General features: G+C 40.2%; 1 protein-coding gene across 2 annotated transcripts in view; it reads left to right on the forward strand.

Annotated features, from left to right (window-relative positions):
- Positions 1–10,199, forward strand: part of DENND1B (DENN domain containing 1B) — a 1,337,878-nt gene extending 1,327,679 nt beyond the window's left edge. For both annotated transcript variants that reach the window (XM_078644012.1, XM_078644002.1), the window contains 2 exons: positions 7,179–7,395; positions 8,372–10,199. In XM_078644012.1, coding sequence (XP_078500138.1) covers positions 7,179–7,395; positions 8,372–8,932 — 778 coding nt within the window. In that variant the 3' untranslated portion in view covers positions 8,933–10,199. The remainder of the gene's footprint in view (positions 1–7,178; positions 7,396–8,371) is intronic.
- Positions 10,200–13,102: the final 2,903 nt, after the last annotated feature.

Consider the following 13,102-nt stretch of genomic DNA (forward strand, 5'->3'; position numbering starts at 1 on the left):
ACAAATGCATTTGAGATTAGGGTGAAAGTGCTTACTTATAAATGTAACATACTATGTGTATAGTTCTATGTAAAATAAAGAAGGAACTATATGTATCACTCAAAGTTATTCTCTCCACCCAAAACACCAAGAAAAACAAATAGGCTGGTGCCCATTTAAATTTTCCGCTTAGAAGAAGCGACGTTTTACTCTGTGCTGACTTAATCGATCCAAAGCCGTTTGGGTTACTATATGCACTGATCGCCATAGGTGTATATTGTGCCCAAAGCCATCTTAAGTTAATGGAGAGAAAACAGAAATGTTACTTTTTTGGAAGCAGAATCTAAAGAAAGCTGATTCTGTTGGCAATTGAATGGTTTTATTTTGTAACTATAGCATAATAAATATGTGGGCTTAATATTTGCATTTAACTCATAGAGAAAAGAATATATCTGTTAATATGCAATCTTTGTCTTCAAATTCGGGGTGGGGTAGTTTTGACCATATTCATGTTGGCAACTCAGTGATACTATCCTAAAACAATGTCATTTGTATTTTCTCATCCTGTATGAGGGAGCCCATTGGGTTCAATTGAAGAGCTGCTGCTTAAAACACATATTGAATGATCCATTGGGTATGTGATCTAAGCTATCTACAGGGAATTGAAAAGCACTTCTTGGCTACTAACTGCTGGTAGCCTTGAAGTGTTTATCTCAATTAGATTTGACCCCTCTGGAGTAGATCTCTCTTTTCTGTTGCCATCCCTTTACAAATAGGGATTATTGTTGTGTGTGCTGTTGTTGATAGAATGCATTCTAAAAATAATCTTTACAGAGAATATGGGTTAATCAGTAAGTGTTCCCCTCTTTTCAACAGCACAGCTCGTATTAGTTCTCAGGTGCAGCATATCTAAAGATAGGTCATTTATATTTATTAAAAGTGCTCGATTTTTTTATCCTTGAAATTATTGGGAAGTCTTGAGACCTTTCTTTATTTAGATAAATTGCTATCTAGGAAATTAAGAAGGAACTAATTAAAGTGTCTGCTATATGCATATACAATGTGATCCAATGCAACAATTGATCGACTGTTTACTGTTTATTAATCATGATAGTATTTGAAAATAAACTTGAAGGAAACGAATACAAGGTGGATCTATGCTAGCAACAAAATGTGACCAGAAAGTTATTCAAAAATATATATACAATAGATATAAGAATCGATAAAAGTTGATACATTGTAATATAGACAAAGTGCATTTGCTAACTGGTGCTTCATTCAGTTGGTACAGTTTGATACATGAAAAAGGATATGCCTGGTTGCAACCATCACTCATACCTATTCATCTTGTTATACATGAATGTTGGCTGATGTTTGTGTTATGTCCGGATAGGATCAAGCACAAGGTATGTATCAAGGGCTAAACACAAACACATACATTAAAGTAAATCAGTACAAAATAAGTATCAGACTATCATACAAATGATCATGGCAAAAACATGGTTACAATCTATGCACGTTTCGGCAGGACGCCATCATCGGGTAGCCATATGTGTCTTAAAAGATATGCAATGAAATCACAATTTGGGGAGCTTCTATTGTCCAAGTCTTTTGCCCCTTTACATTTGAGTTTGATACCCGTACTTCAGGATGGACAATGGCTAGATGCCAAGACTGATCATATAAAAAGTTTCTCCAGAGTAATCAACAAATTAATTTCCAATAGTGGTGGTAATGAGGTGTAGTAGGGAGCCTTGATGTTAATGAAGGTGGTGGAAGATCTCTATGGCAGGCGGCTCATGAAAAACAAAATTCTGGATGTTTATACAGGCGCAGTTCTCAAAAAATGTGTCTCCTTACCTGATCATCTTCCCTGATAAGTTGGTGCTTCGCACTAAGGCCTTTCTTACTGAATGTTTTGACACCATTCCACGTCTGGCAATCTGTCACTCTGCCCACTTTCTGTGCTATTCCACATCCCTCTAAAGAAGAGGAGCGACCCCACTGACTGAACCCAAAAAGAGCGTTGTTGTTCTACATTGACCGCGCAAGAGAGTTTCGGGTGGACGACCAATTCTTTGTGGGGTATGTGGGAGCGAGCAAGGGTTGTGTGGTGCAGAAAAGGACAATCTCTTTGCATCAAAATCTGCTACGCTCTCGCCAAAAATCAGCCTCCTGAGTGCTTAAGAGTTCTTTCTACCAGAGCTAAGGCTGCTACCACAGCGTTGCAACATAGCGTCACAATCCTCACCATTTGTCAGGCAGCAATATGGGCATCTCTGTACATGTTTACAAAGCTCTACTGCCTGGACATCAAGTCTGCAAGGATGGCCTTTTTGGCTGCTCTGTTCTGCAGGACTTTCTGGTTAAACATGTCCGCAGTCCCTCCTGCAGGGTTGGTATTGCATGCATATCTGTTCAAAGGGGGGCAATCTGCGGCTAGTTGTCTCTATCACATGGACAAGTTACTTACCTTTGGTAATGCCTTATCTGGCAGAGACATAATCTAGCTGCAGATTCCTTGCTGACCCATCCATCCTCCCTGCACTGCGGACAGAATTTTAGGGCCAGGGCTGTTCCCTTTCAGGGACCTAGTTGTTCAGAAACACACCTATGTCAGTGTTCTTCATTGTTCCTCGCTCCTGACGTTGAAAGTCATGAAAAGGAAATCATGTCAGTGCATCAAGATGGCACCTATATAGGGGACACAGACATCACAACGGCGAAGACAAGGCAACAACGTCATGCGGAGCTAACTGACGCCACCTACTGGTGCACAAGAGTATTGCTTGAAGAAAAATCTTTCTGATCCAGTCCCCATGGTGTCCCTAGTAGTAGAGTGCAGTATACGTGCCCACAGCCTGTTAATTAAATGCTACTGATGGGCCTGCAGCACTGGTTGTGGCACCCGCTTGATTAGCCCTTTAAACATGTCCCTGCCAGTGCAGAGCCAGTGTGTGTAGTTTAAACCACCATTTCGCCTTGGAAAAATAAAGCTTTTCCAGACCCAAACCTTCTTTTTTAATACCTAGATGTCACCACTAGTGTAGGCCCTGGACAGCCCATAGGATAAAGTTTGTATTACCTAATTACATTTTATAAGTGAAATTTCCAAATGGGAAAGTATAACTGGTTCATATTTGGTGTCTGTGGAATCCTAATTTAAAATCCAAATTTATACGGAAGTCTGATTTTAAATTACAATTCTGAAAAGGTCTCTTTTTGAAAGTTGACATTTTCTTGCCTTAGCCATTTGGTGCCTGCAGTCGATCTTTGGTCACATGACTCGTTGTAGTTAATAGCTGGGATTTGTGTATTCCTCCTAGACAGCCACCCACAATGAGAGCTTAGGTGTGACTGAATGAGCAATCATTGGCAGGATGGTAGGGAGCAGCTGGGCCCAACCTCACTTACACCTGAATAGGCTGTGTCCTGTCCCCACACAAAGGCCTGCATACCCCCTGTAGTTAGTCTGGAGCCAAAGCAGGGCATCTGTGTACTTCAAAGGTATGCCTCTAGAACCTTCCCCCCACTTATAAAGCCTAATTGTATATAAAAGATACCACCACTTCAGTACACTTCTGGACTTGTGGATACTCTGCCAAGAAGGACTGCTGTGCTGCTGAAGGGCGGCCACAGCAGAGTGGACCGCTGGTCTGCTGTGCTGACTTGCTGCCTTTTGCCCTCTTGCCTGGGTGAGAAGGACTGGACCTGCATCTCTTGGCCCCATAACCCAGAGTGGCTCCAAGGGCTAGTTGGCTGGCCTCAGGGATAGAACAGTCTTCCAAACATCTTGCACATGCACCTGGACTCTACCATGTGTGAGCCTTCCCTGTCAAGGGGTGCCACCCCCTGTCCTGGATCCTTGCAAGTGGGCTTTAGGTGTTTGGCAACTGAACTGATGCATCTTCTCTTTTGAGCAATGCATCCCGAGGAAAATCCAGGCATCTCCTCTGCTTAGCGGTGCACCCCTGAGCAGAACCGATGCATTGATGCTGCTGGGTGGATCGGACCTGTCACTACAACCTTCATTGCCCACCTCAGTCCTTGGAACCTATGCTTCACCTTGGTAACTTGGTGCATCCACAGCCCAGGTCCTCGCATCTCTCGTGAATGGTGGCCCCGACAATGATGCCGGACTCTGCATCGTAGCCTCGCAGCTCTTCAGAACCGACGCATCGCCAGCTGTGCGTGACATTCCTAATGCTGGATTTCGCATTGCAAGGCTCGTCAACCGGATCCTCAAAGGTGACTCAATAGGACCAACCACCGCAGCCTCGCCGTATCTGAGACCTGGCGCATCTTTTCAGCTGCGCATCTTTGAAGCGGATCCACGCGACTCTGTGCAACTAGGATTTAAAATACTCTCTTCAGTAGGTCCCTGTAGCTGGCCCGCACTCCATTGTGGCCAGCATGAACTTATGACTTTGTCCCAGTCTAGCACAACCAGATATCCCCAATTAGTGTTTTTTCTCACTATTTTCACTACAAACCTTAAGATTCATTATCTGTGCTCAACTAATTGGATTTTTGTAATTTTGGTCATGTTCTATTTATCACACCACTCTATTTTTCTAACTCTGCTGTGGGCGCCTTTTGTGGTGTGTTTTCACAATGAGCCAGATTGAGTGAGCATGGGAGCCCTGCACTCAATAGAAGTCATACCCAGGATACCTATTCTTTTAGATGGGATATCTAAAGTTGAACTGATTGACCAGGAAAGAATGATTCTGGTATGCCTGCTGAACCCCTCCCTCACCCCAGTTGCACTTTTTAAAAATGATTATTAGATCGAGCTTTTCCTAAACTCCCAGGGCTTTTATTCATGTCTGACTACTCTCAGCAACTGCTGCTATCGTTTTTGAATGTAGTTCCGCCACAGTCACAAGTGATTTAACCATTGTCTTAAGCTCCTATTGCTGCACACTATGCTGGACTGTAAGGGGATGGAAAGTTGTAGCATAGGATTATCTAATCTTCCATTCTCACCTGAAAGAACTATTGTTGTTGGGAGTTTGAGCTGAGTTGAGTTTTTAGATCGTTGATTTCCTTGGAGGTGCTGGTGCTCCTTTGGCAGACGTGTTCTGCACCTTGGAGATAATCGACTGCCTTCCTCTTCTTCATTGTATCCAAATTTCAAAAGGATACGTTCAGCAACCCCTGTGGCTCCATTGAACAATTTATTTTTATATTTTGGGGTGTTCTCTGGACATGTATATTACTGGTAAGCAACTTGCAATACTCAGTGATATGAAGTGATTGGTTCCAACCATAAGAGGCCTTAATGTCTTCAGCAAGAGGCACTGGCTATACTTCCAGAGATATCCCAAGTGACAAGCTTGAAAGAAGGACAATAACAAACATCTAGTAAATGTTTCAGCCTATGTTTAGAGGACCATAGGCTGAAAGAGTAAATTATTACTAGTGGTTTCATTTGTCACTATAATCCAAATTAAAATCCTCAGTGGTAGTTAAGCAACATCTCAGATAGGTTTAAAGTTGCCTTTTTGTTGAGAAAAGGATAAACTAAATTTTCAGTCATCTCGAATCTGGAAGTAACAAAAGTCAATGCTTACATTCATTTTAACGGATTCCTTCTAAGACAAAAAAAAACACCACAAGAGTTTAATGACAAACAAATTGTAAATTCACCTAGGAAAATGTCAAGAATTTTGCTCTCGGTTTGAGTCTATCTGCCAAATTTACTGCAATACCTAGACCTGAAAACTCACCTTAATATTATAGTAACCTGCAATATCTGCAACAAGGTCATGAAAGCTCTGGTCACATTTCAGGACTACTTAATTAACAAACATCCATATTTCAATAAAAGATTACTCGGATATCATGTATGCTAAAACTAGTCTTCTCTCTACCACTCACACTAAAGTCCCTAAGTATAATGTGCCCATGATTCAGTAGACACTTGTGAAGGCTGCGCCCTATGGACATTGGAGCCATTATGAAGAACCTAAGCATGATAAATTAGTTGAACACCAATTCTTATGTGCTTGCATTGTTTAACATGCACTATTTAGCGTGTAATTTCTGCGAGTTAATGCATGGCCTGCAGTCAACACAGCACAGCATGGAAACAATTCATGTTTTAACTTGTGGATACTGTTCTTCGTATTCATACCTTCTAACAAAACACTTAAGACATGGCATTAAATCTTACTTTCCAGATATTCAGGTGTGGTGTGGGTGCAACATGTAAATTAAAGTTACAACATTGTAGGGGCAGGGTAGCTTAACACGTAGAGATTGGGTGCTAGAGAATATTTGCAGAAGAATTGCGAAAACAAAAGCATGCATTGTTTTTAGACAGTGATTTCCCACGTGTAGAGATGAATTGGATTTTCATTTTGGTAACTCGCCCTGTAATCCCTCGTGTAAGATTTCAAGCTTTTGCAGCCTGTCATTTACTTCTACTTCTTTTTCCATTCAAAGTAGATACAAATGATACTTACTCTAATGAAAGCAAACATGTTTATTTGCCTATGGGTATATCCAATCGAGACTCAAGATTAAAATAGTCTATAACCCAACCTTTTTGTAAGAGCATTAGAAGCATCAGTGCAACAATATTTAATGTCCATATCATATACCTTTAAAAGAAGTGTTCTTCCACACGAGTTAGGTACTTATCAATTTGACAACAATTTGCCCTTTCCTGCATAACCCTTGAACTGTAGCACCGTCCAACTTTGTAACCATGTGCTGTACAGGCAACTGATGGTATCATACTAGCATGCGACCAGGTTGCCGTTTGGCTCCATAAAAAAGAATGACAGGGTTGAAAAAAATGTGGGTGTCTTTCAGACAAGAAGCAAAATAAAAATAAAAATCTCTCACACCGTTTTATTGCATCTTAGACACACATCCCCGTTGGTGTTTTGGCAACACATCTTCCCAATGAGAACACTTACCTAAAATGGATATCCTGTTGAATTTGGAGTCTGCTGAATGAAAGGGGGGCATTTTGCAGATTCTTTTGGGATGGGCTATTAGCTCATAGTGCAACCAGATCTTAAGTCACACGGACATTGTGAGAACTTGTGTGTCTGTTTTGGGAATTAGGACAGCTGGAATGGTGACATCTTTTTGTTACTCTAGAAAACATAATGTATTTTTGTGTATTTATTTACCATGATGTATTGCTTGATTGTGTTTCTTATTTGAATGCATTTTTTGTTCAGATTGTCATCTGAAGATAGCGAAGAAGCTTCTGGTTACTTCTATGACAGTGATGAGTCTGGTGAACCAGGATCAATCGCCAATTATACAGGCGAAATGGACCTTCTTGGCGAGATCTTGGACACACTGAGCGTCCACAGCTCCGATCAAGGAAGACTTTCAGGAGCAAAAAGTTTAGATTTCTTTAGATCTTTGGAGGACATTGACTACAAGGCTAAGGTTTGTTCTATTTTCCTTGTGGTAAATGCTTTCATTATACTCATCTTTTCTGTGTACAAGGTGTAGACTCCGGTTTTGGTCAGATCAGCTCATCTGTATTTATCAAAGCATTAGGGAGTCTACGCTCCTTTGACTTCTTTGGAAAATATTTCTGAACACTACTACTACATAGTGGTTTACAAGCAACCCCTTCCCTGCTTCCCTGCAAAGACTCAGTATGGGACTACCTTTTTTTCAGTCTGCCTGACAGTTGATCTGCCATTAAAATTAATTAGCACCTCAATCAGTGCCAAAAGTAAGAACATAGATCGTGTGGGTCGCCAACCATGAAAAAGCATGTGCAAAGCCAATTGTTCTGGTGTCTGCAGCTACTCCATTTGCTTTACTATGACTGGTTAATTTTGGCCCTTGCCAATATTCATAAACATTGGTGAAAAGTAAAACTATGTTTTTGGTTTCAAAAAGCACACATTGCCATAGCAGTCCCTGGAACTGTAGGGAACTAATTTGCCTGTGGATATAATGCTCCTTGTGAATGGACAGAATGCTCTCACTCACTCACAATTACATTAGCCAATGACTGTGTGCCACAGTGGGTTTAAGAAATATGTGAATGGCACATCATATCCATTGATGAAGAGGGCTGGCTGAACGTCCCTAAAACAAAATATATTATAAATATAATTTTAGTAAAAGTTCAGTAAAATCAAAAGGTCTTACATTTTAGTAAAATCAAAAGGTCTTGGCTAGCGGCAAACTAAAAAATCAAGTTGAAAGGTGATGTGTAATATACAAGTTAAACTGCTGTTGTGTCTGTTAAGTTTTTTAAGTGAAAAAAGTCTTTGGTTCCTTGTGATTTGCTTTTGCAAATTAAGTACTCAGGTGAGCCATTAAACAGAAGAGTAGCTTTGTCATTATACTGTGTATGATATATGCCTTTTTTTTACAGCTCTAAAAGACCTTTTCTTTATTTTAGGAAAAATCAAGTGCACCAAGTGAGAACAACTTGTCTCTACTATGCGGAGGAACCAGTGACCAGCTAGAGTGGCATCTTGGACAAGACGACAGTGCTCTTCATGGGAAGCAGCTTCCCCCTTCACCCAGAAAACGGGTCTCTCATCATGATTTGTCAGATCCTTTTCCAACAGCAGTAGAAGAAATCAGTGAAAACAATCTATGTGTTAATTATGAGAAATTACCCACGATTTGCATTAAGTCAGCTTCACCTGCAGGATCAGTTGGACAACCCTCATCAATGGAAGATTGCCAGTCTGACTCTGAGTTATCCGAACAGAATGGAATATTGAACCAAACGCTAAACAGTGCCTTGGTAGAACAGATTCCATTAAGTCCAGGACGATGGGCTTCCACACAGGTCCCTTGGGAGAAAGAACAGGATGCAGTGCACAAATCCTCAGTAGGTGCAGGGCTTCTCGATGAGGTGGTTGCACTGTGTCAGTTCCCTTCTGATTTTCATCAGAGTTTTAACAATTATGGCGATCATGCCTTCACCAGAAATAGTGGGCCGGACACGTAAGGAAATCCTACAGGAAAGAGAGACCGTCTGTGTAATGGTTATGCATGGACACTCAGAGCATCACTGTATGCACAACTCGAAATCCAACAGATTGCCAACAATGAACAATCTTGGCAAATCATATAGTATACGCAACTCTTCCCCAGAACTGTCAAACTTATTTTAAAAGCTCTTAAGAAAGAACTGGTTCTTTCTCTCCAATAGCCAATTTAACTGAACGCAGGGATGCTCACCATCCTGGTCAATACTTATAAAGGTACTCCTAGACTCAAGTAATATTTTACAATGAATGAGAATTTGTTTGAAGTGTGTGACATGACTGAATTGCCTTAAATTTCAACTGGTACGGTTTCAACTTTCCTACCATCTAATGGATTCAGCAGGATTACTTGCTTCTCTCAGTTGTGTAATGACTTTTGGAAAAGAGTAATGTCCATGAATTGCAGCTCATTCTGCATTTTGCTGGAAGGCAAAAACAGCACTTTGTTTCTACAAGAAATAATTTTTTTCAAGAGCATCCTTCTACTGCATGCTCGAAAAACAGGTGACGTGTTGTACTATGTCTTCCAAAAACACAAAGGTAAAACCTACCTTTTAACTCAGCCAAACTGAATACCGTACTGCCACTTTTGTTTACAACTATGACACTTTAAAGTCCTTTTGACCAGTGTCCCAATATTTACTGTTATCTTACGAGGTTACAGTTTTCAATTAAATGTTGTTACTTGTATTATGTTTGGAAGAAAGCTTCCATTGCTTAATGTGTTTCTTTGAGACTCATAGGTCAAACAAATGAACAGTGTCTCTAAAGCATCATTCAGCCCTTGAGGACATTGATGGATAGCGTTTTATTTGATGGATCAAGGCCTTGTTTGTGCAATTTCAAGGCTAAAATATTTTCCAATAATTGCTTTTATTTTTGTATTATGTGTTTATTTAAACAGTGTTTAAAGAAAACAATGTGCTAATCAGTTTCAGTTGTAAGCTTCAACTAGTTTCATAGATAGATTTCAGTTAAATGTTTTTTAAGACATTTAACTCAACCAGTCTAACCACATCTCCTTGGTTTATACAACAGTAAAATGGAACCTCATAACCAGTTATAGATGTCTATTCAATGCTCTTTCACCATACAAGCTTTTGGTGAGTAAGTAAAACTATAGACAGCAAAAATTCAATCAATAAACAAATGATTAGTGTGAGAACAATATTTGTGCTTAATCCGATATTGCAATTAAAAGGGACACCCTTTATAGTACAAGTAAAAGAAGGGAAGATTAGAAGATTAATAAAGAAGGTCCTACTAGAAATGGAAATGTCATGTACAAAGCAGATAATCGCAACATATGCAATTTTGCCAGGAGGTCTGTCTTCTTGAGATCTGTGCCTTTGGAAAAATAGGGAAGGGGAAAAAAAGAACCTAAGAACTATTTAGGTGAGAGTAAATACTTTTGAATATCTTACTCTCCCTAATAATGTCTGGCAAGATTTCTTTATAATAGGTGATAATTATATAGTCTTTCTCAGGGACCATTTTTGGAAGTCTCTCTCAAGTCAATTGCACTGACAAAAATGCATTTGCCTTTGTTTCTGGCCATGTCCAGGAGTTTCAGTTCAGAGATCCCCACATGGTTTGTGGCTTGTTGATTCTGCAACATTGGTAATAATATCATTATAACTGTGTGCTGATAGTTCTCTCATTTTTCTCTGGCTGTCGGTCGGCATTTCACTCTTTTTAATATGTCCAGCACAAAGGGTAGGCTGATCTTTTGAATGTTTAAAGGAATGGTTGGGGTCAATGTTTTTTGTACTAGAGACACTTAAACCATACTGGTCTCTGGTGCCCATCTCAAAGTTAAAGGTTATTGGAATAGAATGGTTCCGCGCATTGTTGGTTCATCAAGAGTGATTTCAGTTAGGAGATGGAGTTGTATTTCTGTTTTTAGGGACTATATTTTTAACACTATCAGAATAGCTGGGATAGCATAAAGTGTCTTCTTTTTTGAATGACAGATTGTGCCAGAATGGTCGTTATCTTGTGACTCGTTTGTTCCTTTCTTCATGATATATTTGTCTCTGATGATTTGTGTAAGTCCTCTTGCAGTCTGTGTAAGTCAGACATGAGAGACTCATTTAGGCTCCCTACTCTGCACATGATGGCCTAGTTTAATCCTGGCAAACATTCAGGAAGTTGTCTCTAAATGTTTCTTCACTTGAGTCTGCATTGCTTATTGTGCTCATTGAGCTGAATGGTACTGATTTTGATAAGAAGAACCCTCATTGGTTCTCGTTCGCCCTTTAACTTGGAAGGATAAGCAGGGAGTAGCATCCTGGCACTCTATTTCCTTCAGGCATGTCTCAGTTTTTACCTCCCTACTCTTACCCTTAATGGGTTGAATAATTTCCTCACTGTACTGCATGGCTGGTGCTAGCATGTCTCGGGTCCCCGTAAGCAATTCTTCTAGAGGATTTTCTCCAATAATTCAGTTGGTCCCTTTCTAATATGTTAACTATTTGGTTCTCATTTTCTCTCCCAAGCATAAGGATTTTTCTTGGCCTCTTTAGAGACCCCTCCTCCCATTTCCTTTGAAGTTATGAATGCTTTACAGACTCAGTGCTTTGGACGTTGGCACTCATAAACCTGTGGCAGGCTTATCTCCCACTGCTACAGGGACGTCTTGTAAGATTCTAAGTGCCACAAGATTGTCCAGCAATCTGGTGGATGATAATGTTACTCCTTGCCTGATTAGCTCATTGAAGTCCTGGGGTCCTTCTGGGTCCCTGGTTTCCACTTCCATAGTTACTTTCAAACACCTGGGGCCTATTGTGAGCCTCTTGACAAATAATTTCGTTAATTTCCATTTGAGCCATGGGGGAAGGTTCTGCAGAATAAGGTATTTGGAGATACCTATTAGTTTCAGGATAGCTTATTTACTGTATCACTTTTGTCTTTTTTGGTGTAATTCTTTCACAACCAAACAAATATAATGTTTCCAAAACCTACTTGCTAGACTTGCAACTACATCAAGAAAAACGACACAAAACTGAGTTGGGCATCAACACAAGATCATGTTTCATCATAAGTCTTTAGAGTAGTGTACATGTTTAAGTGCAGGTTAAACACAGGAAGGGGTTAAGATACCTAACCAGGCCAGCAGCTGACAGCAACGTAATGTAAACAGCATTACAAGACATTGAGTGGGGACAGTTACCAAAACTCCTGGTATCAGACGTTTTGTGCAATGGCTATATGACCTGATGGTGTAGTATTTGGCCAGGTCAGTGCAGGCATCACAACACATATTAAAGTGCCTTTATTTGTTTTGATGCGTGCCCAATTGCTCAGAAATGTACACATTCTGTGTATGTGCAATAGGGTATAGACCCCTGTCTTCTGTGTGCTCATCAGTGATGGATGTTTTGATCATTACAGTACCCACATTGAGGCCTATGGTTTGGTGGCTTATTTAACCGCCGAGGCATCAAATGTGTTGGCGATAATTTGAGAGATCTACAGCCACAATTACACAGTAAAGAGCTGACCCACTTGGGGCCCCTGGACTGCAATGCTACCTCTTGGACCTATCACAGTCCTATGAAATATTGAGGGCCGCTGAAATTTTGACGAGAACCCGTTTCAAAGCAATTCGGCCATTAATACCACAGATTGCCATTAAAATTTGTATAGCTCTTAACAACAAATGGGTCTGTATGTTCCTAATGATTTTACTCCAGATGTAATTTACGATGGCCACACATGCTTTGTAAGATGTAACCTGTGTAAGAGCTTTACAAGCTTTGTTGCAAGTAAATCTGACTATTGGAATCTCAAATCCCATGGAAAACAAAACTCCTTGCTTAGAAGGAAATGTAAAAAGCTAGCAGAGTTTAGAAATAGATCCCAAAACGTAGTCTAAAAGAGCCTAGAAAAGGTCTTGTTGACTCTGCTACCTGTCTGCTTGATGAAATAAATAAACTACTTCTTAGTGATGCATTGCAGTTTTTGATCAATTCAAATTACAAAAAGAGCTTGCTTAAGAACATTTTCTGGGGGCGGCCCTTTTTTGGTTTATATCATTCTCTCTAAAGGCAAATTGAAAAATGGATAATAGTCAAATTACCGTAAAAGGTTGTCCCATTATGATGTCGCTTATGTAGTTACTGAGCACG

The sequence above is a fragment of the Lissotriton helveticus genome, chromosome 1_1 (assembly GCF_964261635.1).
Source record: "Lissotriton helveticus chromosome 1_1, aLisHel1.1, whole genome shotgun sequence".
NCBI lineage: Eukaryota > Metazoa > Chordata > Amphibia > Caudata > Salamandridae > Lissotriton > Lissotriton helveticus.